Genomic DNA, 27,265 nt, shown 5'->3' with positions numbered 1-27,265 from the left:
AAACCAACTCCGTTTAAATGAAAGAAAAATTTATAAACAATATTTGGGATTTTGGGTGTTGTTCATTCCAAACTGCTTCCTGCTGGTTGGGGACCTGTCCATACCATGGGGATCATAAGAAAACACAGAAACCTGGCTAAGTCCTTGCTTTTTGTAGTCTGCAAGGCTGTATCACTGTTTCAGATGTTGCATCACCTGGGCCACTGCTTCCGGAGATTTTTGCTTCATGAAACCATAGAAGTCTGGATGAAATCCACAGCCTTTCGTTTTCTGTGGAAACACAAGTAAAATCTGTTTTCCAAAGTAATATGTCCTTATACTTAATATTTGAAATCAGGGTATTTTTAAAATATATAAGTTGAATTAATCCAGCAGCATTTCTTTTAGCGGTTGTTGCTATTTCCTCAGCAAACAATTCAAAGACAACACAATAGCATACAGTATCCAGACTCTCTGTGTATTTTCCATCTTTACATGGCATATTTATTTATTTATTTATCTGTTTGTTTGCTTATTTATTTACTATAACTCTATTTGTTTCCTTTTGGGGGGCAGATTTTGTCTGTTTACTTTTGCCTGTCCTAGAATTCACTCTGTAAACAAAGCTGACCTTGAAATCACAGAGATCTGCTTTCTTCTGCTTCTCCAGTGCTAGGATTATAGGTGTGTGCCACCACACCCAGATACTCTTTTTTTTCTTCATTTTAATTACTTTATCCTGTTTCTTTCTCTCTTCCAACCTATGCATATTTTTAAACACACTGTAAACCTTTTAGAGGTTTTGCTTCAACTGAATCTGACTTTACTGTAAATCTTTATGTTTCTCTGACCATATGCCTTTTATATGCTAAACAAGATTGCTAAAATTAAAGCAGCAGCTGCTTTAGACACTGGCTTTCCAACATGGCATGCATAAGTTTACCACCAGCACTGGCGGAGTAAGTCTCTGCTTGTCTCTAGCAAAACAGAGCCCACCAAAGAAAATGCTGCCAGCAAGAAGCCATCCTTCTCTCTGTTCTTTCTTTTTAATTCCTTTTTAAGCTTTTGTAACGTGAAAATTTGTGCCCCACGTCCAAGTGACATATGTAGCATACTGCCATTCAGACTGGCACAAAGATCAAATACATAGAGGGCAAGTATACATGATAGGATTTTGGCCTTGGAGCCAGTGAGGAAGCCCAAAATTTTGAGGAAAAGCCCTAAACTTTAAGAACAAATGCTTAGAAAACTGGCAGAAGTATGAAAAGAAAAAGGTATGCTTTTCTGAAAAGTGAGACGACTTACAATCCTTCTATATTTGTGGCCCATAAGTTTCTAGACTGGAGGAAGGGATTCTGGCAAGATAAAATCCAGTATACAATTTAAATCTAGTCATTTAATTTATCCTATTCAGTATGGCTTAATGTGAACCCACCTTCCTAGGGGTGGTTACTTAGCCAAAGTGATTGAACTTCCCCAACTGGAGTATTAGGTCTACACCCAGGAAAGAGATTCTATTCTCTGCCTCTGAAGTATTCCTACATAATTTAGCAAATGGATACAAGATCAGCGCTCCAAATATTTGTGGCCATCTTTGGCCTTTGGCAAGCATGAGTCCAACAAGAATCCCAGTGACAGTTTTGGCTTTTAGCTAAAAAAGAAACTTATTACTTCTGAGGGTTCTTTTTACCCTAAATTGTCTACCCAAATTCCTACCTTTGATCTCATCATATTCACCCACCCCCACTTCTTCTCAAATTCCCGAATTTTTTCCTTATTAATTATTATTGTTAAAATATATGTATCACTTTCTGAGTTCATTAATGTTGCTCATATGTATATGTGTTTAGGCCTGATCACTTGGGATTGAATGACCTTTCAGGGGTATTTAATGCATGAATGGAGTAAGGAACACTGCAGTACAGGAAACTATAAAGGAATGATTTCAAAAATAATTTCTGTGAGTTAGTGATTTGGCCATGACATATACAAAGCAAGTGATGATACAACTGCTATGGCTCAGTCAATTGTTTCTTGTGTCCCTAAGCAATCCTAATAACGTTACAGTGTTCAATGTTATTTATGTTGATTCATTCCATATGCTTTGAGCAGGTGGCAAACATGTATGAATATTGATGATATTAAATATCTTCAAGTCATGACATTTATCTTCTTCAAAAGGTCAAAGTAATTTAACTGGCTTCACTTCTTTAAGACATTACCCTTCACTGGTTAAGTGCATAGTTTCTGGAATTAGACAGGAGTTTAAGTCAAAGAGCAGTAACTAATTGTATGAAATTGAACTAGGTATTTGGTCGCTCTTGATCTTTTTTTAGTTTGTTGTTGTTGATTTCATCTATAAATTTGGGAAAATAATGGCACCTGTATCGGAGCACTGAAGATACCAGTAGCAAATCAGTTAATGTAAGGGATGAACAAAATGTTAAATACAAGTTAGACACTGTGTCAAAATTACTGGCATTGTTGTTATCACTAGTGCTATTGTTACTGTTTTTGAAGGATGATAAGAAATTCCACTGAAGCAAATTGGCAAGAGTATAGGGCCAAATAAGAATAACGAATAATTGATATATCTTTTTCATGGGTATTTTACGAAAATGATGGATGAATGACCATACATTTTCTTCAAATTTTTACTGTAACTCTAAAGAAATTAAAGTGTCCCATTTAACAAATTAGTAAACTTTGGATTTGAAAAATAACTGTTATTTAATTAAGTGTAAAATATGATTTTGCGATCATTTTTGTTTGTTTCTTGTAAATCACATGTAACATGCTTCCAAGAAATTTACTCAAAATGTGATGATTTTCATAGGCTTAAACTATCACAAGTGATTGGGAAGATGCCTTAAGAAATTCTATACTTTTAATTCTTATTATAACTAAAAATTCTGTCTTATGAAAAATAGACTATTTACCATCTTTAACAATATGTTTAACCAAGCTGTTTTCAAGACTATAGCTCTATAATACAATTTGAAGTCTAGGATGGTGATGCCTCCAGAAGATCCTTTATTGTACAGGGTTGTTTTGGATATGCTGGGTATATTGTTGTTCCATATGAAGTAGATTATTTTTCTTTCAAGGTCTGTGAAAAATTGTGGCAGTATTCTTATGGCGATTGCATTGAATCTGTAGACTGCTTTTGGCAAGATTGCCATTTTCACTATGTTGATCCTATCTGTGGAAAAGCATGGGAAACAGCTTGGTATCAACATAAAAATAGACAGGTAGAACAATGCAATAGAATTGAAAACACCGATATTAACCCTCACGCCTATGGACACTTGATTTTTGACAAAGAAGATAAAATTATACAATGGAAAAAGAAAGTATCTTCAACAAATGGTGCTGGCATAACTGGATACTGGCATGAAGAAGACTGTGAATAGATCCATGTCTATCACCATGCACAAAACTTAAGAACAAATGGATCAAAGTCCTCAACATGAATCCATCAACATGGAACCTCTTAAAAGAGAAAGTGGGAGGTACCCTTGAATGAATTGTACAGGAGACTGCTTCCTGAACATAACTCCAGTAACACAGACACTGAGATATAATTAATAAATGCGACCTGCTAAAACTTAGAAGCATCTGTAAGGCCAAGGACATACTCTACAAGACAAAATGGCAACCCACAGAATGGGAAAAGATATTCACTGACCCCACTAACCACACATCTGACAGAGGGTTGATCTCCAAAATTTACAAAGAACTCAAGAAGCAAGTCTCCAAAACACCAAAAGATCCAATTAAAATGTGGGGTACAGAACCAAATAGAGACTTCTCAGTAGAGGATTCTAAAATTCTGAGAGACACTTAAGAAAGTGGTCAACATACTTAGCCATCAGGGAAATGCAAATCAAAACAACTCTGAGATATCATCTCACTCCTGTCAAAATAACTTAAATAAAAAACTAGGACAGTTTATGCTGGGGAGGATGTGGAGAGAGAACACTCCTCTACTGCTGGTGGAAGTGCCAACTCATGCAGTCACTTTGGAAATCAGTATGGACATTCCTCAGGAAAATGGGAATCAGTCTACCACAAGATCCAGCAATTTCACGCTTAGGCATATACCCAAACAATGCACATTCATACAACAAGGACATCTGTTGCATTATGTTCATAGCCACATTATCTATAATACCCAGAATTTAGAAGCAACCTAGATGCCCATCAGCTGAAGAGTGGATAGATAAAATATGGTACATTTGCACATTTACACATTTACACATTGTAGTACTACTAAGCAGAAAAAAACATTGGAATCTTGAAATTTGCAGGGAAATGGATGGCACTAGAAGAAACCATTCTGAGTGAGGTAACCCAGTCACAAAAAGACAAACATGGTATGTACTCATTCATATATTGATTTTAGACATGAAACAGGGGAGTGCCAGCCTACAATCCCACCATGAGAGTGTGGGAATCAGGGAGGACCCTAAGAGAGATATGTATGGTACCCCAGAAAAAGGGAATGGGACAGGATGTCCTGAGTAGATTGGGAGAATAGGGGCGAGAGGTGGCTGGGGAAATGTGAGGGGGAGAAAAAAGGGGAGAGGAAGACATGGGGGAGCAGGATAGTTGAGTCGTGGGAAGAACAGAGGAGAGCAGTATGATAGATACCATGGAGAGTCATTATAGGTTTGAGGAGAGATTTGGCACTACCAAGATTTCCAGAGATCTACAAGGATGACACCAACTGGCAACCTAAGCAATAGTGGAGAGGCTACTTTAAATGCCCTGCCCCAATAATGAACTTGATAACTACCTTGTATGTCATCCTATAGCCTTCATCCAGTGGCTGATGGAAGCAGAGGCAGACACCCACAGTTAAACTCTGAACTGAATTCCTAGAAACCAGTTGAGGAGAGGGAGGAGTGATGAGCAAAGGTGTCAAGCCCTGGTGGATGAAATCCATAGAAACAGCTGACATGAGCAATGGGAACTCATGGCCCCCAGACTTATGGCTGAGTGGCCAGCATGGGACTGATCCAGATGCCATGAATGTGGGTATCAGTGAGGATACCTCCACAATCTTTGGGGCATTGTGTAGTAGATCAGTATTTATACCTGACATTAGAATGGACTTTGGGAGCCCATTCCACATGGAAGGATGCTCTCTCTGCTTGGACATGTGAAAGAGGGCCTAGGCCCTGCCCCATATGATATGACAGACTGGAGATACCCCATGAAGGGCCTCACCCTCCCTGGAGAGTGAAGTGGGGATTGGGTGTGGGGTTGGTGTAGTTGGTGGGGGCAGGGAAGGAGGGGATTGAGCGGGAGTTGGGATTTGACATGTGAAGTTAGCTTGTATCTAATTTAAATAAAAATTAACTAAAAATATGTTTACTGTCAATGATTTGCTTTGAAGCTAAATTTGTGGATATTTTGGGGAAAAACAACAAGAAGAGGTGATACTTTGGACATTATAGAGCACACATTTCCATCTCTAAGAAATTGCTCCAACAGACACAGATGTCTAAGAATGAAGAACTCAGCATATCTATCTGAAAGAAGTTTTAAATAATGCATGCCATGGACTGCACAGGAAAACATATAAAGGGCAAAGAAATTGTAAATGGACAAGACTACTGTAGACATGTAAGATAGCACTATTACTGGACTTTATGGTAAAAACCCTATACTCAGGACCACAGAGGAAACATACATTGATGTTTTTTTTCTTTTGTCATGAAAAGTACAATATATTTAAAGTGGTCTCTAGACTCAGAAATAATCTTTTCATGGGCACAGAAAAATACTATGATCAGAACACCAAGCAGTTTTGTGACTGAAACACTATAGTTGTTAAAACACTTGAGGTTTGCATTGCAGGATAATTCCTCTTTGAAGGCACCAATATGAAACCAATGATAGTCAGAAAATTACTCGATGAGAATGAAACTAAAACAATAGTCCTTAGGTGGTCTGAATTTTTAATGTTATCAGGCGAATTTAGATAATCAAAATACAATTGTTCTTTCCCTACTATCATTTCCACATCAGAGATAGCTGTACTTATTAGTAGGTTCTATCATTTAAGGCCCTTTATCTCCTAGGAAAATCTTGTAAGGATTTGGTCAAGTTTTACTATCTGTTCTTCTCCTTTTCCTGTTTCAAGGACTCACCATTTTTTTTTATCAGTTTCTGATGTTCCCTGGATTTCAGAATAAACTCAAGCAAATTAGAGTCAATCCCCTGGGCATTTTAGTTGGATTAATCAGGATCTCAGTGGGAAATAATATACTCCAGATGGCTCCATTCAAGAAACACTAATGGATAGATATGAGTCACTCAGAAATGAGCAACAGCTAGAATTCTGTCTCAACACTAATCCTGAAGGAAAGACAACAGCTGAGTGAAAGCAGGAACTGAAGGGGAGACTTTTTGTCAGAACTGTAACCAATGAAGGGATTAAAGTGTTCCTGGGGACAAAATATTGAAATGAAAGGCATTTGAGAAAGAATAAGTGGCTAATAATGTTCTTTAACCTAAAGTAGCTGTCAGGATCTAATGTTTATTCAATGTAATGAAAGGTCATCTGACAAGAGAACATGGGCAAGGATTCCACAGAAGCAAGGAAGCAAGGCAGGAAAGACAAATGATAGGTGAGTAAAGTGGTGGTAGTAGAGGATCTATGCAGACAAAAGAACCAGAACAATAGCTATACTGTGTATCTCTCCAGATCCTGTACATCTCTGTTTAGACCCAGTGTGTATTGACCTCATGTATCCTCAAAGGCTAAAATGAAAGGCTTATTTGGACTCTTTGTTGTTGTTGTTGTTGTTGAGGTAAGGTCTCACTATGTAGCCTTGAAACTTGAAATCTTCCTACTTCAGTCTCCAGTTTGCTAAGATTATAAGCATGAACCACCACGTGTAACTTGAAGTATCTTACTTATTTCATATTCAGTGACTTGATCAACTATTATTTTCTGTAGCTCCTCATATGTTGAATCATACTCTACAAAAACTGGTTGGACCTCAGTCATGGTCCCCTCTGCCCTCCCCTTCTGCTTGAGAGTGGCCCCACCCTGCAGTAAGGACAACCCTGAGTCTGGCCACACCTAATTCTTAACCTCCTATAGGTCTTCTGCCTTCCACTTGATTCTTGGCCTCCCTATGCCCTCAGCTTGAGTGAGAACACTAGGAGTGGCTGGACCATCCAAGTTTTCAGACACTGAAGTCTTGGCCCACCTACACCATTAGGAGATGAGAGGAGAGGGAGAGACCCCATCTTTACCTATTCGAAGAAGGGATCAGAAGACGACAGTATAAGAGCATATTCAACAACATAAACACGAGTATGACATCGCAAGAATGTAGGGACTCTACACCAGCAAGACACAAACATCCCAATGCAGATGAAGTAGAAGAGAAGGACCTTAAAATCAACTTTATGAAGATATTAGAGACCCTCAAAGAGTAAATGAGAAAATCCCTTAAAGAAATGGAAGAAAATACAAACAAAAATACAGGAAATGGAGGAAAAGACAAACCAAAAAATTGAAGAAAGAAACACATCCCTTAAAGAATGCAAAGAAAGCCAAGAAAAAGCAACCAAATATGTAAAGGAAACAATTCAGACAGTTCAAAGCTTGAAAGCTGAAATAGAAACAATAAAGAAAACAGAATACAGGGAGGCTGGAAATAGAAAACTGGATAACCAAAAAGGAACTACAGATATAAGTATAAGCCATAGAATACAAGAGATAGAAGAGAGAATCTCAGCAGTTGAAGACTTATTAGAGGAAACACAGTCATCAACCAAAGAAAATCTCAAGTTCCCTAACACAAAATATTCAGGAAATATGGGACACTGTGTAAAGGTCAATGCTAAGAATAATAGGTATTGTAAAAGGTGAAGAAATACCACTCAAGGGTAGAGAAAACATATTCAACAAAATCATAGAAGAAAATTTCCCCAACCTAAAGAAGGATATACCTATGAAAGTAAAAGAAAATTACAGAGCACCAAATAGACTAGACCACAAAAGAAGTTCACTTGCTACATAATAATCAAAACAAGAAACCTACAGAAAAAAATATTAAGAACAGGAAAAAGGCCAAGTAACATATAAAGGCAGACTTATCAGAATTATACTCCACTTCTCAATGGAAACTCTGAAAGTGAGAAGGTCCTGAATAGAAGTTCTACAAACATTAAGGAGCATGGATGCCAGCCTACTATAACCAGCAAAGCTTTCAATCACTATAGATGGTGAAAACAAGATATTCCATAACAAACCAGATTTAAGCAATATATATATCCACAAATCCAGCCCTACAGAAGGTACTGGAAGGAAAACCCCAACCCAAGTAAGATAAATACACTCAAAAAACACAGGCAATAGATAATCCCACATTACCAAAACCAAATTGAGAAGAGGGAAAATCCACACACAATACCACCATCACCAACACTAAACCCAAAACAAATAAAATTTAGCAATCAATGGTCATTAATAACAATGTCAGTGGTCTTGACTTGCCTATAAAAAGACACAGGCTAACAGAATGGATACGAAGACAAAATCAATCCTTCTGCTGCATACAAGAAACACATCTCAATGTCAAAGACAGATGTTACCTCAGAGTAAAGGGTTGGAAAAAGAGTTTCCAGTCAAATGGCCCCAAGAAACAAGCTGGTGTAGGAATCCCAATATCCAAATTAAAATCAATCAAAAGATATAAAGAAGATAATTTCATATTCATCACAGGATAAGTCCATCAAGATTAAGTCTCAATTCTGAATATCTTTGACCCAAATGCAAACGCAACCATATACATAAAAGAAACATTACTAAAGCTCAAGTCACACATAAAACCTCATACAATTATAGTGGGAGACTTCAACACCCCACTCTCACCACTAGACAGGAACACCAGAGAGAAACTTAACAAATAAACAAAGGAACTAACAGAAGTTATGACCTAATTGGGATTAACAAATGTCTCTAGAACATTCCCTCCAAAACCAAAAGAAGACACCTTCTACTCAGCAACACATGAGACACTCTCTATTATTGATCACATACTTGACAGCATAGCAAGCCTCCATATATACAAAAAATCAGAATAACCCCCTGTATCCTATCAGGACACCATGATTTAAAGTTAGAATTCAACAACAACACAAATTGCAGAAAACCTACAAACTCAGGGAAATTGAACAATGCAAAATTGCACCATTCCTGGGTGAAGGAAGAAATAAAAACTGAAATTTTAAAGACTTCCTAGAATTCAATGAAATTAAGACACTACATACCCAAACTTATGGTACATGTTGAAAGCAGTACTGAGGAAAGTTCATAGCACTAGGTACCCACAGGAAGAAACTAGAGAATTAACAGCACAACTGAAAGCTCTAGAACAAAAAGGAGCAAACTCACCACTCAGGAATAGTGACCAGAAAATAATCAAATTGAGGTATGAAATCAGTAAAGTAGAAACTAGGAAAACAATACAAAGAATCAATGCAATGAAGAGCTAGTTCTTTCAGAAAATCAAGAAGATAGACAAATCTTTATCCAAACTAAACAAAAGGCAGGGAGAGAACATGCAATCATCCAAAGTGATCAAGCAGGCTTCATTTCAGAGATGCAGGGATGGTCCAAGACATGGAAATCCATCAATGTAATCCACCATATAAACAAACTGAAAAAGAGAAACTACATGATCATCTCACTAGATGCATTAAAACCTTTGACAAATTACAACATTCCTTAAGTATAATGTCTTGGAGAGATCAGGAATAACAAGAACATACTTAAACGTAATAAAAGCAATATACAGCAAACTGACAGCCAACATCAAACCAAATGGAGAGACACTCAATGTTATTCCTATAAAATCAGGAATAAGAGAAGGCTCTCCACTCTCTCTATATCGCTTCAATATTGAACTTGAATTTCTAACTAGAGCAATAAGACAATAATTGGAGATCAAGTGGATACAATTTGGAAAGGAATAAGTCAAACTTTCAGTGTTTGAAGATGATATGATAGTTTACATAAATGACCTGAAAAACTCTACCAGGGTACTCCTACACGTGATAAACTCCTTCAGGAACATGGTAGGATAGAAGAGTAAATCAAGAAATCAATAGTCCTATTATAAACAGATTACAAAAGTACTGAGAAAGGAATCATAGAGACATCACCGTTTACAATTTCCACAAACAACATAAAATACCTTGGGGCAACACTAAACAAACAAGTGAAAGACCTTTTTAGCAAGAACATAGAGTGTCTAGAGAAAGAAATTAAAGAAGATACCAGAAACTGGATAGATCTCCTATGCTCTTGGACAGGTAGGATCAACACAGTAAAACGGCAGTCTTGCCAAAAGCAATCTACAGATTCAGTACAATCCCCTTTAAAAAATCCCAACACAAGCCTTTGACAAAATCCAACACACCTTCATGATAAAGGACTTGGAGAGATCTGGGATAACAGGAAGTTACCACAACAAAATAAAAGCTATACAGCAAACCAACAGCCAACATCAAACTAAATGGAAAGAAACTCAATGCAATTCTGATAAGATCAGGAACAAGACAAGGCTGTCCACTCTCTCCATACCTCTTTAATTTTGTACTTGAAGTTCTAGCTAGAACAATACGACAACAAAAGGAGATCAATGGAATGCAAATTGGAGAGGAAGAGGTCAAATTTTCACTATTTGCAGATGATATGATAGTTTACATAAGTGACCCAAAAAACTCCACCAGGGAACTCCTACAGCTGATAAAAACTTTCAGCTAAGTTGCAGGATACAAGATCAACTCAAGAATATTAGTAGCCCCACTATATACAGACAATAAAATGACAGAGAAAGAAAGCAGAGAAACATTGGCCCTTACAATAGCCACAAACAACATAAAATACCTTTGGGTAACACTAACCAAACAAGTGAAACACCTGCATAGCAAGAACTTTGAGTCTTTAAAGAAAGAAATCAAAGAAGACACCAGAAAATGGAAAGATCTTCCATGCTCTTGGATAGGTAGGATCAACATAGTAAAAATGGCAATCTCACCGAAAGCAATATACAGATTTAACACAATCCCATTAAAATCCCAGCACAATTTTTCACAGAGCTTGAAAGAACAATAATCAACTTTGTATGGAAAAACAAAAGACCCAGGATAGCCAAAACAACCTTATTCAACAAAGCAACATCTGGAGACATCGCCACCCCTTACTTGAAGCTCTATTATAGAGCTGTAGTCCTGAAAACAGCTTGTTATTGGCACAAAAACAGACAGGTAGACCAATGGAATTGAATTGAACAACCTAATATGAACCCATACATGTATGAACATCTGATTTTCCAAAAAGAAGCTAAAAATATACAATAGAAAAAAGAAAGAATCTTCAACAAATGGTGCTGGTATAACTGGATGCTGGTATGTAGAAGGATGCAGATAGATCCATGTCTATCACCATGCACAAAACTTAAGTCCAAGTGGATCAAAGACCTCAACATAAATCCAGCCACACTGAACCAGTTAGAAAACAAAGTGGGAGGCACCCTTGAACGAATTGGTACAGGAGACTGAGTCCTGAACATAAATCCAGTAGCACAGACACTAAGATCAACAATTAATAAATGAGACTCCAAGATCATAATACCTGTTCTCCCAAAGAAAGTGAGTGGGACAAGAACCCCTTAGAAAATTGGGAGAATGGGTAGAGAGAGGAGTTATGTAGGAAGGGAAGGGAAGGAGCAGGGGAGAGGGATGGAGAACAGGATGGATCAGGAGGACTGAGAATGGGGAGGGATAGAGGAGGACAAGAAATGAGATGCTGTGACAGAGGGAGCCAGTATTGGTTTGGAGAGAGGCCTGGCATTGGAGAAATGTTCGTGGATCCACAGGGATGACCCCAAATATGAACTTAGGCAGTGCTTAAGAGGCTGCCTTTGATACCCTTCCTCTATAATGAAATTGATGACTACCTTGGTGGCCATTCCTAGAGACTTCATCCTGTAGCTGATTGAAACAGAAGCAGGCACCCACAGCTAAACACTGGTCTACACTCCTGGAATCTAGTTGTGGAGAGGGAGGAGGGATGAGCAAAGGAGCCAAGACTGTCCTGGAAAAACCCTCAGAAACAGTTGACCTGACCTAGTGAGAGCACAGAGACCCTATTTGTTAAGCTGGGGAATCAGCATTGGACTGAACCAAGCCCTCTGAATGTACGTGCCAGCTGGGAGACCTGCTCAGTCTATGGAACCTCTAACAGTGGAGCCAATGTTTATCCTTAGTGCACAAATGGACTTCTGGAACCCATTTCCTGTGGAGGGATATTATTGTAGCCCAGATACATGAATGATGACCTAGGCCCTTCTGCAAATGATGTGACAGATTTTGTTAGCCCTGCATGGAAGGCTTCACTATCCTTGAGGAGTGGGAAGAGGCTGGGATAGGGGGATTAGTGAGAAGCATGGGAGAATGGGAGGGCAAGGGAATGGGAGGATTGATATGCAAAATAAGATTGTTTCTGAAATTAAAAATATATGTGTATATGAAAGACTGATTGACAGTAAACAATACATAACACATTTTCTCTTATGTGGCAAATAAAAGATGTTGACATGAATATGAACTACTTTTTAACAGAAACTGGAAAGGGAATAAATTTAAGTACATCAACTAAAATTGAATTAAATAAGTACATGCTGTTTGCAAGTAGGGAAATAGCACACTAACATGCATTAATATGTGCAATTGATACGTGCTAATCAAAAGTTAAGAAAAGGACAACAGCAATAGACACATTAAACTGGATGTTGGAAGTTTAAGAGGCCTCAACCTTAAACAAAGAAATACAGGTAATTAAGATTTTTAAATCTGCATTTTAGAAGGAATATACAGCTGCTCAATGAATAAAAATTATTTTCCAATGTATTTAGCATAAACTTAGGTTCTACAGAAGCACAAAAACTTGTCTTGCCTTAGGGAGGTTGTGATTTGTCCTGGAAGACAGGATTTACACCTACAGTATTAGAAGTAAAGGAAGATAATATATACCTAAATACCACAATGAATGGTATATAGTATAAGTGTTGAAATATGACTTAAGACTAGGATAAAAAGGAAAGGTTACATGGATGAAGAAGAACCTGGTTCATGCTCAAATACAAGTGAAGTCTATATCAGTGAAGGGAAGAGGGAGATACTTACAACATTAGTCCCCTTTTATTTCCCTTGAAATATTGTAAATATGTGTCTAATTTGCCTTGTCTTCAAATTTGCTCATAAAGGCATTTAAGTGTTTCTTGATTTATATTTTTCAGCTGTAAGTTTTGCAATTTTTGTTTTGATTAATAAATCCTCTACATATGATTCTTTCTACTAATAGTGAAATGTTAACTTTAATTTTCTGTTGAGATTTTTATGTTTATTTTTTAACAATTAACTCTTTACATTTTTATTATGAAATTTTCATACATGAGTACTACATTTCCTTTTTTTCCAACCCTTCTCTCTCACTTCCTCACAAATTCATGACCTCTTCTATAATTATCATTGTTACATATATATATAACACAAATGCATACATATATATGCAAGAAATATGCATATATTTATATAACACCCATGTTAAATACTTTCTGGGGAGTACTACTTGCCCTTCTCAGAATAACTTAATTGGATTCCAGTGCCTGGGGACTGCCTGGGAACTACACAGAGCATCCCATCCCAATGGGAGCCAAGTAGCCCAGATACTAGGTCTTCTCTTCCACCTACGAGACCAGGAAACCAGCAGATCCAGGAGACCAGGGAACCAGCTGGTCCAGCAGGACTAGGGAAACAGGCCCTGCATCCGGGACTACATTCCAGTGCCTGGGGATTGCCTGGGAACTGCACAGAGCTTCCCATCCTGGCAGAAGCCTAGCAGGCCAGATTCCATGTCTTCTCTTCCACCAACGAGAATTAAACCAGGAAACCAGCAGATCCAGGGACCAGGGGACCAGGTGGGAGGCTAAGCACCCCAGATTGCTGGTATTCTTCTCCACACACTGGACCATAACTATGATGATGAATAGAAGAACTACCAGAGTATTGGGCTTGCTAGCACCCACTGAAAGAGAACTCTGGTCCACTTAACCAACAGACTAGTAAGGGGCTCTTTCTGTAACCACTAGAAGAAGAGATGGGAAAGAGACAATACAAAAACAAACTCAGCAACAAAAAACAAGTATGACATCACCAGATTCTAGAGACTCCACCCCAGCAGTACTACAACATTCCAGTGCAAACGAAACAGAAGAAAATGACCTTAAAAACAACTTCATGAAAATGATAGGAGCCCTAAAAGAGGATATAGGAAAATCTCTCAAAGAAATGGAAGAAAAAAAACCCAAAAAAATGCAAGAAATGGAAGAAAAAACAAACCAAAAAATGAAAGAAATGGAAGAAAAAAGAAAGCAAATAATGCGAGAAATGGAAGAAAAAACAAACAAACAAAAAAGGCAGGAAATGGAAGAAAAAAACAAAAAATACCAGAAATGGAAGAAAAAACAAATAAAAATACAAGAAATGGAAGAAAAAGCAAACCAAAAATGCAAGAAATGGAAGAAAAAGCAAACCAAAAAAATGCAAGAAATGGAAGAAAGAACAAATCAAAAATGCAAGAAATGGAACACAAAACAAAGCAAATAATGCTAGGAATGGAAGAAAAAAAAACAAAAAAAGGCAGGAAATGAAAGAAAAACAAACCAAAAAATACAAGAAATGGAAGTATAAAACAAACCAAAAAATTCAAGAAATGGAAGAAAAAGCAAACCAAAAAAATGCAAGAAATGGAAGAAAGAACAAACCAAAAAAATCATAAAATGCAAAAATGGACGAAAAAATAAAGTAAAAATTGCAAGAAACAATTCAGACAGTGCAACGGTTGAAAACTGAAATAGTGGCAATTAAAAAAAACACAATCTGAAGAAAGGCTGGAAATAGAAAAGCTGGACAAATGGTCAGGTACTAGTGATACAAGCATATCCAACAGAATATAAGAGATGGAAGAGAGAATCTCAGGTGTTGAAGACACACTAGGGGAAATGGATTCATCAACCAAAAAAATCTGAAGTCCAACAAATCCTTAACACAAAACATTCAGGAAATATGGGACACCATGAAAAGGCCAAACCTAAGAATGATAGCTATAGAAGAAGGTGAAGAAAAGCACCTCAAAGGGGCAGAAAACATATTCAACAAAATCATAGAAGAAAACTTTCCCAACCTAAAAAAAAGACATGCCAATGAAGGTACAAGAAGCTTACAGAACACCAGAGTAGACCACAAAAAAGTCCCCTCACCACATAATAATCAAGACCCCAAATATACTGAATAAAGAAATATTAATAGCAGCTAAGGAAAAAGGCCAACTAACATATAAAGGCAAACCTATCAGAATTACACATGACTTCTCCATGGAAACTCTTAAAGTCCGAAGGTACTGGATAGATATTCTACCAACGCTAAGAGACCATGGATGCCAGCCCAGACTACTATACCCAGCAAAGCTCTCAATCACTATAGATGGAGAAAGCAAGATATTCCATGACAAAACTAGATTCAAGCAATAGGTAACCATTAACCCAGCCCTACAGAAAGTTCTGGAAGTAAATTTAAACCAAGCAAGTTAGCTACAACCAGAAAAACATAGGCATTAGATAATCCCACTTTACCAACAGCCAAAAGAATAAAGGGGTGGAATTCCACACATAATACCACCAACAATAACCATTCCAAATCAAAGAAGAATGAGCAATCAATGGTCATTAATATCCCTCAATATTAATGGTCTTAAATCACCCATAAAAAGACACAGGCTACAGAATGGATTCGACGACAGAATCCATCCTTCTGCTACATACAAGAAACACACCTCACCCTCAAAGAGAGACATTAACTGAGGGTTAAAGTTTGGGAAAAGATTTTTCTAATCAAATGGACCCAAGAAACAAGCAGGGGTATCAATCCTAATATCTAACAAATTAGACATTAAAATAAAATCAATCAAAAGAGATGAAGGAGGTCATTATATAATCATCACAGGCGAAATCCGACAAGATGAAGTGTCTATCCTGAACATCTATGCCCCAAATACAAAGGCTTTCACATTCATAAAAGAAACATTACTAAAACTTAAATCACATATAAATCCCCATACACATATAGTGGGAGATTTCAACACCCCACTCTCACCACTAGACAGGAATACCAGACAGGAACTCAACAATGAAGCAAAGGGTCTAATAGATGTAATGACCCAACTGGGATTAACAGATATCTATACAAGATTCCATCCACAGAGAAAAGAATATATTGCTTCTCACTATGACATGGAACCTTCTCAAAAATTGTCCATATACTTGGCAACATATCAACCCTCAGCAGCTACAAAAAAATTGGAATAACTCCATGCATCTTATCAGATCACCATGTGTTAAAATTATAATTCAACAACAACACAAATTGCAGAAACCGTACAAACTCATGGAAATTGAAAAATGCACAAGTGCACAATTCCTGGGTCAAAGAAGAAATAACAAAGAAATTAACAGCTTACTAGAATTCAATGAGAATTAAGACACAATATACCCAAAACTATGGGACACTTTGAAAGCAGTGCTACAGGGGAAGTTCATAGCACTAAATGCCCACATGAAGAAACTAGAGAATTAACAGCACAGCTGGGAACTCTAGAACAAAAAGAAGAAAACTCCCCCAGGAAGAATAGATGCCTGCAAATAATCAAATTGAGGGCAGAAATCAATGAAGTACAAAGTAGGAAAACAAAACAAAGAACCAATGGAACGAAGAGTTGGTTCTTTGAGAAAATCAACAAGATAGACAAACCTTTGTCTAAACTTACCAAACACCAGAGCATGAACATACAAATTAACAAAATCAGAAATGAAAAGGGGGACATAACAACGGACTCTAAATAAATTCATAGAATCATCAGGTCATATTTGAAAATCTGTACTCCAAAAAATTTGAAAATTTAAAGGAAATGGACGACTTCCTGGATAGCTATCACTTGCCAAAATTAAATAATGAACAGACAAGCAATTTAAATAGACCTATAACCTCTATGGAAATAGAAGCAGTCATCAAAAGTCTCCCAACCAAAAAAGCCCAGGTCCAGATGACCTCAGTGCAGAATTCTACCAGAAATTCAAAGAGCAGCTTATACCAATTCTTCTCAAAGTATTCCACGCATGAGAATCAGAAGGGTCTTTGCAAAACTCTTTCTAAGAGGCTTCAATAACATTGATCCCCAAGCCACACAAAGGCACAAGTAAGAAAGAGAACTTCAGACCAATATCCCTCATGAACATTGATGCAAAAATACTTAATAAAATACTGGCAAATAAAAGTGCTGAGAAAGAAATCAGAGAAACATCACCATTTACAATTGCCACAAACAACATGAAATACCTTGGGGTAACGCTAACCAAGCAAGTGAAAGACCTGTAGCTCAAGAACTTTGAGCCTTTACAGAAAGAAATTAAAGTAGCCCTAAGAAAATGGAAAGATCTCTTATGCTCTTGGATAGGTAGGAACAATGTAGTAAACATGACAATCCTGCCAAAAGCAATCTACAGATTCAATGCAACCCCCATTAAAATCCCAGCACAATTCTTCACAGACCTCGAAAGAACAATAATCAATTTTGTAAGGAAAAACAAAAGACCCAGGTTAGCCAAAACAACACTGTTCAAGAAGTCAACGTCCAGAGGCATCAACATCCCTGACTTCCAACTCTATTGCAAAGCTATAGTCCTGAAAACAGCTTGGTATTGGCACAAAAATAGACAGGTAGGCCTGTAACGGGAAACGTTTTCCTTGAGAGAAGCCTTCCTGCCAGCCTGATTCCAGAGCCGCATGAGTCCCAAATAACACGCAGGAGGCTATATTAATTATGAAGCTGTAGGCCTTACTTGTTTCTTACTGGCTAGCTCTGACATAAGTATTTACCCCATAATTGTTAATCTAAGTATTTCTCTTACCAGAGAAATTTCCGGGCTTCCTACCCCATGCGGTTACATCTTGACTTCCTGTGTTTCACCTACCCAGAGTCCTCCTCGACTACTAGTCCCACCTATCTTGCTTCCCTATTGGCCAACAGTGCTTTATTGACATATACACAGGACTTCCCCAACATCTCCTATTTTCCGTTTAAACAAAAAGAAAGGTCTTAACTTTAACATAGTCAAATTATATGTAACAGAACAGTTATCAAGTAAGTACACAGTTACAATATTTTGTCTATCAACATGCAGCAAGATTTAAAGAAAATATCATCCATCCCATCCTTGTGAGTCCAAAGTTCTATATGTAGCTTATCTTTTATCACAACTAAGGAAAACTATAATGATAACTATCTGCCTTCAACTCTATCAAAGACCACAGAAGGATAATATATAAACACTAGGATTGACAGAGACATCTTGCTTCCTGGACAGTCACCTGAAGTTTCTCTGTAATGTTGGGGCATCCATCTTCAGCCCATAGGCCACAGTGTGTCCAAAAGATTTCTCAGCAAAGCAGGAAATTTCAAACTGTCCATCTGCATTGGCAGTCCATCAGTCATTTTTCTATGTCCTCAGAAAGTCTTGTAGACCCTTCCATGAAGCAGGAATCCTGAAGGATTGTTTGAGTTCAACAGTCACTTTCCTGTGGGTCCTGCATATCCAGATTATACAGCAACAGTTAATCAGTCCAGACAAGCGCAGTTTCTTTCCCAAATGGCTAATATTGCCACGTTGAAAGCAAACTCCATAACAAGTTTCTTCAATGCCCATCTTCCTCTCAGACATAATTGGTGTTGCCAGGAGCAGACATTTCTCATTGTCAAGAAAAACCCTAAACCATTTTAAATGCCATTTTCTGAAGGTCTTTGAAAGGTTTGAAGACTGTCTATCTGTCTCAAATACATCTCTATATATCTTGAAAACCTAACTTACCTAACTATAAATTCCATTATAAGTGAATATCTACAGTCTGTATTTAATTATGCATTATGTTTTAAAAGATCAGTATAAGCACAATACTTAATCAAGAGGAGAAATATATATATACACATCACAAAATTGACCTTGAATTTGTCTCAATAAATGAAAAACCATACCAATATGAAGTATTCATTTCCATACAATAATCCCCTTTTCCTTTAAAAAGAGATTGGTTGTGATCATTAACCAATTATAAACAATCCCATTTAAATGAAAACAAAGATTTATAAACAAGATGGGAATTAGGACGTCGCTCATTCCAAACTGCTTCATGCTGGAAGGGAGTGCTGTTCATACCATGAGGTCATGACAAAATTCATAAACCTGTATAATTCCGCATTTTCGGGGTCTCTAAGACTGCATCATCTTAACTGTTGCAATTGTTGGAACAACTGCTTCACTGCTTCCGGGGGTCTTGGTTCATCAAACCACAGAAGTCTGGAAGGAATCCTCAGCTTTTCATTTTCTGTAAAAACATAAACAAAACCTCTTTTCCAAAGTAACATATACTTATACTTAAATTTTGAAGTCAAGGCATTTTTAAAAGATATAAGTTGAATTAATTCAGCAGCATTTATAATCAAGTGAACTTTATCAGTTGTTTGTTCCTGAGCAATCAAAAAACTGAAAAACACAATAGCATACAGTATCCAGACTCTCTGTGTATTTTCCATCTTTACGTGGCTTATTTATTTATCTATTATTACTTTATTTTTTTACTTTTATTTCTTTATCTATTTCTCTGAGACAGGGTTTCTCTTTGGAAATCTGTCTGCCTCTGCCTCCGGAGCAATTCCTACCAGCATGCGCCACCACAGCCGGATTCTCTATTTACCACTATGCCATTTCTTTTTCTCTCTCAATTCTACGTATATTTTTAAACACACTGTAAACCTTTAGAGGTTTTTCTTCATCCAAGTCTGGCTTTACTGTAAATCTTTATGTTTTTCTGGCCACGTGTCTTATCTGTTAAAACTGCGGCTGTTTAAACTGCAGTTTTTCCAAGATGGGGGGGCGTAATCATGATTCCAGCTCATTGTTTCAGTCTATGCTAACATCCAGCAAAATCTGCCAGCTTGGAGATGTGGTCACTGCCACTTCGAGCTGTACATGCACACCTTTCAATCGTTAGAAGAGCCCCTTAAAAGAAATTTGTTGGCTTTTTTTTCTTATGCTGAGTCAGGAAGACTCCCTTAAGCAAGCCTTGTGAGTTTCTGCTTGTCGCTAGCAAAACAGAGCCCCCCCTGAGAAAAATGCTGCTACCAAAATGCCCATGCTTTTCTCCATTCTTTTGTTTCTAAAATTCCTTTAAGTTAAACAGAGCGTTAGATGGATTGACTTTATTGGGCCAGAAGGAAAGAGAGGAAGGTTAAAGCCATGTGTTGCAGATATTGCTATAAACCTCTGGGGTCATGGTCTATTACAGCAATGGAATATGCAGATTAACATTCCTCCATTTTGCTGGAGCGTGCGAGCCAGAGGGTGCGAGCCAGAGGGAGTGGAGCGCCCTGGCCGTTGTTGCCGTCCCCCTTCCTCCTCCCCACAGTCCAGGTGGCGGGGTGACTAGGCCATTGGCCCTCGAGCCGAGACTTGTCTCTCACTTAGCTCTCGGGATCTCCTGGCCGACATGAGTGATGTAGAGGAGAACAACTTCGAGGGCAGAGAGTCTCGCTCTCAGTCAAAATCTCCAACGGGAACCCCTGCTCGAGTAAAATCAGAGAGCAGGTCAGGATCTCGTAGTCCATCAAGGGTTTCCAAACATTCTGAATCCCATTCTCGATCAAGATCAAAATCCAGGTCAAGGTCAAGGAGGCATTCTCATAGACGCTACAGTCGGTCCAGGTCCCATTCTCATAGGAGACGATCTCGAAGTAGATCCTATACGCCAGAGTATTGTCGACGAAGAAGTTGGAGTCACTCTCCAATGTCTAATGGCAGAAGACATACAGGCAGCAGGGCAAATCCAGATCCCAACACTTGCCTGGGAGTGTTTGGCCTCAGTTTGTACACAACATAGAGAGATCTTCATGAAGTATTTTCTCGATATGGACCGTTGAGTGGTGTGAATGTGATTTATGATCAGCGAACTGGGAGGTCACGTGGATTTGCTTTTGTGTATTTTGAGAGGATAGATGACTCTAAGGAGGCTATGGAAAGGGCAAATGGAATGGAACTGGATGGTAGAAGAATTCGTGTGGATTATTCTACCACCAAGAGAGCACACACGCCCACACCAGGCATTTACATGGGCAGACCAACTCATAGTGGCGGAGGAGGAGGTGGAGGAGGCGGCGGTGGAGGCGGCGGTGGTAGTGGTGGTAGACGACGAGATTCTTACTATGATAGAGGATATGACCGAGGCTATGACAGATATGAAGATTATGATTACCGGTACAGAAGAAGGTCGCCATCTCCTTATTACAGCTGCTACAGGTCACGGTCAAGATCTCGTTCCTACAGCCCAAGACGCTATTGATAATGAAGCAGTTATGGCCAAGGACTTTCCTTTCCTTTTTTGAGTCTGATTTATGAGCTTCCAATGCTTCCTGGTCCTCAAAACAAAACAAAACCCCTTGGTTTATTTAATCTATAGTGTGGCCAGTTGTGTTGCTGTGTTCCACCCTGTGTTATACTCTTAAAGGTGTAATTGTCATTTAAGTTGTTCAACATCTGAGTAAAAAGGAGCCCATTGTTACACTTTGTGGTTCTTTGCCTTTACAGGGGATTAACTCCCTACTAGGAGGAAAAAAATGATCTTTGAAAGCTTTTGTGATGGATAGTGTAGTAGATGTCCTGTCATTAGAAATCTGCAGTTATGACAAACTGCTTTTTAACCTTTGGGGGAAGATCACTTTAAGTAGATCAGTCATGTCAAGTTTGTCTGGAGTGGCATGGAACAGTCATAGTTGAGTGTAGAAAGTTTGAAGCTATAGGAGAAAATATGAAGAATGTAGCTTTGAACCTAAAAAATTAAGTCACCTTTTAGGAATTAAAAGCTTGTAGATTCCTATAAAACATGTTATATTTGAAGTTACATGTTAAACCTTATAAACTTAAAGTGTGATTTTTGTGTTAAATTTACAGAAACTTAAGTATTCCCTTAATCAGTGAAGGACAACCATTATTTATTGCCTAGAACAATTGTATAATTTGCTGTTAGAAATTTTGGTATTGGGTTATTGGTTTTGTGGGTTATTGTATAGTATAGAATCCTAAAATACATGTGGGGAAGAGTAAAAGAGTAATTTCAAATAAAAGTTCATTTGAAAAGGGAAAAACACATTCCTCCTGTATCAGCTAGGAATTACAGACAGGCTCTTGGTGGTAGAAAGAATATAGTAAGGCAGTACAGAAAACAGATGCCAAATGTACAGGCTGTACAGAAGCAGGATGCCATTGCCAAAAATACAGAGCAACCAAAAGCTTCACCCTTAAAATGGCTCACAGATGAACCTGTCTGGGTGGGTCAATGTCCTATGACAGCTGAGAAGTTAGAGGCTTTGGAGAAGTTAGTTCAGGAACAGCTAGATGCTGGACATATTGAAGAATCAACTAGTGCATGGAATTCACCTGTTTTTGCTGTCAAGAAGAAGTCTGGTAAGTGGAGAATGGTTACTGATCTTAGAGCCATCAACAAGGTAGTTCAGCCTATGGGGTCTCTACAACCTGGGATGCCGTTACCTTCTCTAATACCTAGGGATTGGCCAATTATAGTTATAGACTTAAAAGATTGCTTCTTCACCATACTGTTACAAGAAAATGACAGAGAAAATTTCGCCTATATGGTACCTACCTATAATTCCCATCCGGTACAGAGATTCCAGTGGAAGGTACTACCCCAAGGTATGTTAAATAGCCCAACTTTCTGTCAATATTTGTGCATAAACCTCTAGAAATAATTCATAAAAAATTTCCACATTCATTAATATATCATTATATGGATGACACATTACTGTCTGATTCAAATAAGGATACTTTGGAAAAGATGTTTGAAGCAGTAAAGGAAACTTTGCTTTGCTGGGGATTTCAAATTGCCCCAGAAAAAATACAAAGAGGAGAATCTATTAACTATTTAGGTTATAAAATAGATACTCAGAAAATTAGACCGCAGAAAGTACAGATCAGAAGAGAGCGTTACCGGACTCTTAATGATCTTCAAAAACTATTAGGAGAAATCTCTCAATTACAGACAATTATCAGTGTTGAAGGGCATGATTTAAAACACCTGAATATAGCTTTAAAAGGAGATAAAGACCTAAACAGCCCACGAGTACTATCAGCTGAGGCTGAAAAAGAATTAGAATGACTAGAAAAGAGAATATTAGAAGCACATGTGGACCGTGTGGATCCAAAGCTGGACTGTATTCTGGTTATTTTACCATCTAGAGAATATCCTTCAGGAATATTAATGCAGAGGGAAGACATCATACTAGAATGGGTATTTCTGCCACATAAACAATAAAAAATTGAAAACTTATTTAGAAAAGATATTTGATTTGATATTAAAAGGTAAGTTAAGGCTTCGTCAACTGACTGGGAAAGACCCAGCTGAAATTATTGTACCTTTAACGAATGAAGAAATTTCCTCCTTATGGAAGGATAATGAGTATTGGCAAATAGCTTGCAGTGACTTTTTGGGAGCTATTAGTAATAACTATCCCAAAACAGAGAGAATCAAATTCATAAAGAAAACAGTTTGGATTCTTCCACGTATCGTGAGGCAAACACCTATTTCTGGAGTTATTACCTTCTACACAGATGCAAACAAATCAGGTAAGGCAGGGTATAAATCAGGAAAAATAAGTAAAGTAGTTCAAAGCCCTTACAACTCTGTACAAAACGCAGAGTTATATGCCATTCTCATGGTACTTAGCTCTTGAATCCCAGACTGATGCCTGGTAATCCAGCATGGGACTGATCTAGACCCCCTGAATGTGGCTGTCAGTGAGGAGGCCTAGGTAATCTATCGAGCCTTGGGTAGTAGATCAGTATTTATCCCGGGTATACAAATGGACTTTGGACTCCCATCCAAAAATGAGGGTTGCACTCTCACCCTGAACTCTTGGGGGAAGGTCTAGGCCCTGCCCTGAATGAAATTTCAGACTATGGACACCCCCATGGAGGGCCTCACCCTTCATTTGTGAAATGAGGGTATATTGGGCAGGTTGGTGGGAGAGCACGGTGGAGGGGAGGGAAACGGAGAGGGACCTGGAATTGACATGTAAAGCAACGTTGTATCTAATTTAAATTTAAATTTAAATTTAAAAATAATAAATATATACATATATATAAATAAGAATAACTTGTCAGTCATTTTTTTGTTTAGTGTTGAAACTAACTGGCATTAATTGTGTATATTAAATAGTATTTCCATAAAATCTTAGCAACATGTCTACCTAAGCATGATTTCAACAAGAAAAGGATAACAATAGACAAATGTTATTAGATTTTTGAAATATCTTGCTCAGTAGCAAAAGTTGACCCTGACATCATTATGTCGGTAAAGCTGGGTGTGAACTTGTGATACACTTAGCTCATCCTCCCACATACGAGGATTCTAGATATGCACTATCAGATCATGCTAGATCAATGTTTCGTCTAATATATAAATCTTGCATATATTAATGAAGCATTTTGTCATTATTTTATACATATTTATACATGTAAATCTTACATCAAAGTAATCTTTTCAAATTTTAACATTTCTTACTGCTGCCATGAAGACCAGCCTCTAGCAGCTCAGTGATTGAGAGGGATCCAATGGGGTTGGCATACTAGTCACTCAACTTGACTATCTGAGGGAATAAAACTTAGTTTTCTAGGGCCTGGCAGAGGAATTAAACTTAACTCTCTGTGGCCAGTGATAAAGAGAAAAACACACACACACTTAGGGACTTTTTCTGTTCTCTGTTCTTTATTTGTTTCCTTACCTCTATCTAGATGTATCCCTTCTGTCTCTATTGATGTTTTCCTTCTAACATTATTTTTCCCTTTACAGATTATATACACCAGAAAAATCTCTCAAGCAGTATAAAAATTACAATGGGATTAAATTTTATTTTTCAAATGACTGATTACAATTAACACAAGTAAAGAAAACAGCATGTTTTCCACATCCCTTGCATGATTAAACATCCTACAGTTGAAAAGCAAGTCGTCCCAAGAACCCACATACATTCATACCCAATGAACTTACTATAGATTAACATAGTGTAAGCAAACAATGTATTTTCCTCAGCCAGTTCTTTTGCTGGCAGGGTATATTTTGCAGTCACAAAGAAAGAGCCAATCATTTTATTCTTTATCACAAAGGTAATCTTATAAGAAGTCTTAAAAGAATCACAAATTAACCCTTTTGTATAGGAAAAACACCAGTCATCTCTACATTAAATCCTCGGGGTACATACTCATTCCTCAGCAGTTTTTTTATATAATCAGGAAGCCAAGGGAAGAAATCGGTACATGGAATTAATCATTGCCTTTGGTCACCAACCACTCCTAAAAGAAAGGCATGTCAGCTAATAATAACCAGGGTGCTTTGTTCCTTATTTTTTTGATCTCAACAAGTCCCTCACTCAACTATGTGCCTTTCTAAACTTTAGATTGTTTCCCATGTTTTTTTTTTACTTCAAAGCTATTAATAAAAACATCCCACCCCAACTTTTCATCACAGTTAACGTTTAAAGTGATGTCTCAGCTATGATATGCAATGAAGCCCATGAACATATCTCTAATATTAAGATTGAAATAACTTGAACTAGCTGGGCTTCTGCTCATTTGTTTTTCTTAATCATTAACATAAGCCACAGTCTTTATGGCTTCTCAAGAGATACTATAAGTGTGACACTTCCTTGTTCTTATTTTCTATCCTCTGCAGAGCCTACTTTGTCAAGGGTAGGGGCAACAACATAGCTTGCTCTTTACCTGTACTAGTTTTCTCACTAAGCTTACCTATATCATAATACCTTACTATATTTACTAAAGACCCTCAATCATCAAAATTTTATTTAAGCTGACACTATTATTGTATAAAATCATTGCTTCAGTTAAAGAGTTTAGCTTAAGAGGAAATCATCTTCATAAAAATACACAGGAAAATGTCCAATAGAATGGGATATATCCATGAAATAATCACACTATACTAAAGGCAGTGACGAGTTCTCAATACCCATTCATATTATGCCAAACACCACAGAAAAATTGCAGCAAGAAACATGCAAATGCTCAATAGTAGGAGGAGACTTTCTGGGGCCAAGTGTTTTAGAGCCTTGCCTATCCTAGATTCACCCATCAGTGCCATGCATCCTAGTGGGACATGGGCCAGTCTGCTGAAGTTGATTGCCACCTGCTGATCCTCTGACATGGCCACTGGAAATTTCTTTGTTGTGTAAAGTTTCAAAAGTACATTCTTCTGGATTTTTGAAATATATAAGACACTGCTGTAATGATAATCATCGTACTGCATGGTAGTACATCAGGATTTCTACCAAGCTGTATCTCAGTGTTCAGTGATCATCCTGTCTCCATTTCTACTTTTTTCCTATTCTCCCATTCCCTGGTAACTACCATGCAGTTCTCAACTTCTGTATTTCTTTATATTACACTTATGAGTAAGGGCATAAATTATTTGTTCTTCCCTGTTTGGCATAGTTTCGCAACATAATAACCTCCAGTTTTCTTCTATATTGTTGCAAATGATACAGTTTTAATCTTTATTTGAATGAATTTTATTTCATTATGTGGATATACCCAATTTATCTATTAATTTATCAATATTTAGATTGTTTTCAGCTCTTGGCTATTGTGAATCACATTGTAATGAATGTGGGAGGGATGATACACTTATATTTTAGTTCTTGGTTATTGTGAATTGCATTGCAATGAATGTGGGAGGGATAATGTACTTATTTAATTTTCTTTGAATATGTAGACAAATAATAGGCTTGCTGGATTTTTTCATAATTATTATTTACCACTGATTTGTCTTTGTCTTTGATACTAGTACTAATTTTTAAAATTTCTTTACATTTCTAATAAATGTTAGGGAGTTTCTATTGTTTGGTTTTCAAACACTTGTATCTGATTTTCCCTAGGAAGCCTTAAAATTGCTCTGACAGTAAACAATATTCCCTTCTGATCATCCTTTACTTCTTTTCCCATTATTTTTCCTGAGTATCAAGAGTGGCCATATATCCGTGCTGAACTGGATTTTTGTCATGCCCTTG

General features: G+C 37.5%; 1 protein-coding gene across 1 annotated transcript; it reads left to right on the top strand.

Annotated features, from left to right (window-relative positions):
- The first annotated feature begins 20,586 nt into the window (after positions 1-20,586).
- On the top strand, positions 20,587-21,593 carry LOC106021332 (transformer-2 protein homolog alpha-like). The gene is given in 1 exon segment (XM_013115199.3): positions 20,587-21,593. A coding segment is annotated over 1 exon segment (849 nt). The 5' UTR covers positions 20,587-20,667; the 3' UTR covers positions 21,517-21,593.
- Positions 21,594-27,265: the final 5,672 nt, after the last annotated feature.

This window comes from Mesocricetus auratus, unplaced genomic scaffold (assembly GCF_017639785.1).
Source record: "Mesocricetus auratus isolate SY011 unplaced genomic scaffold, BCM_Maur_2.0 Super-Scaffold_100003, whole genome shotgun sequence".
Classification (NCBI taxonomy): domain Eukaryota; kingdom Metazoa; phylum Chordata; class Mammalia; order Rodentia; family Cricetidae; genus Mesocricetus; species Mesocricetus auratus.
The sequence above is the reverse complement of the archived record's forward strand: the minus strand, read 5'-3'. Positions and strand labels throughout refer to the sequence as shown.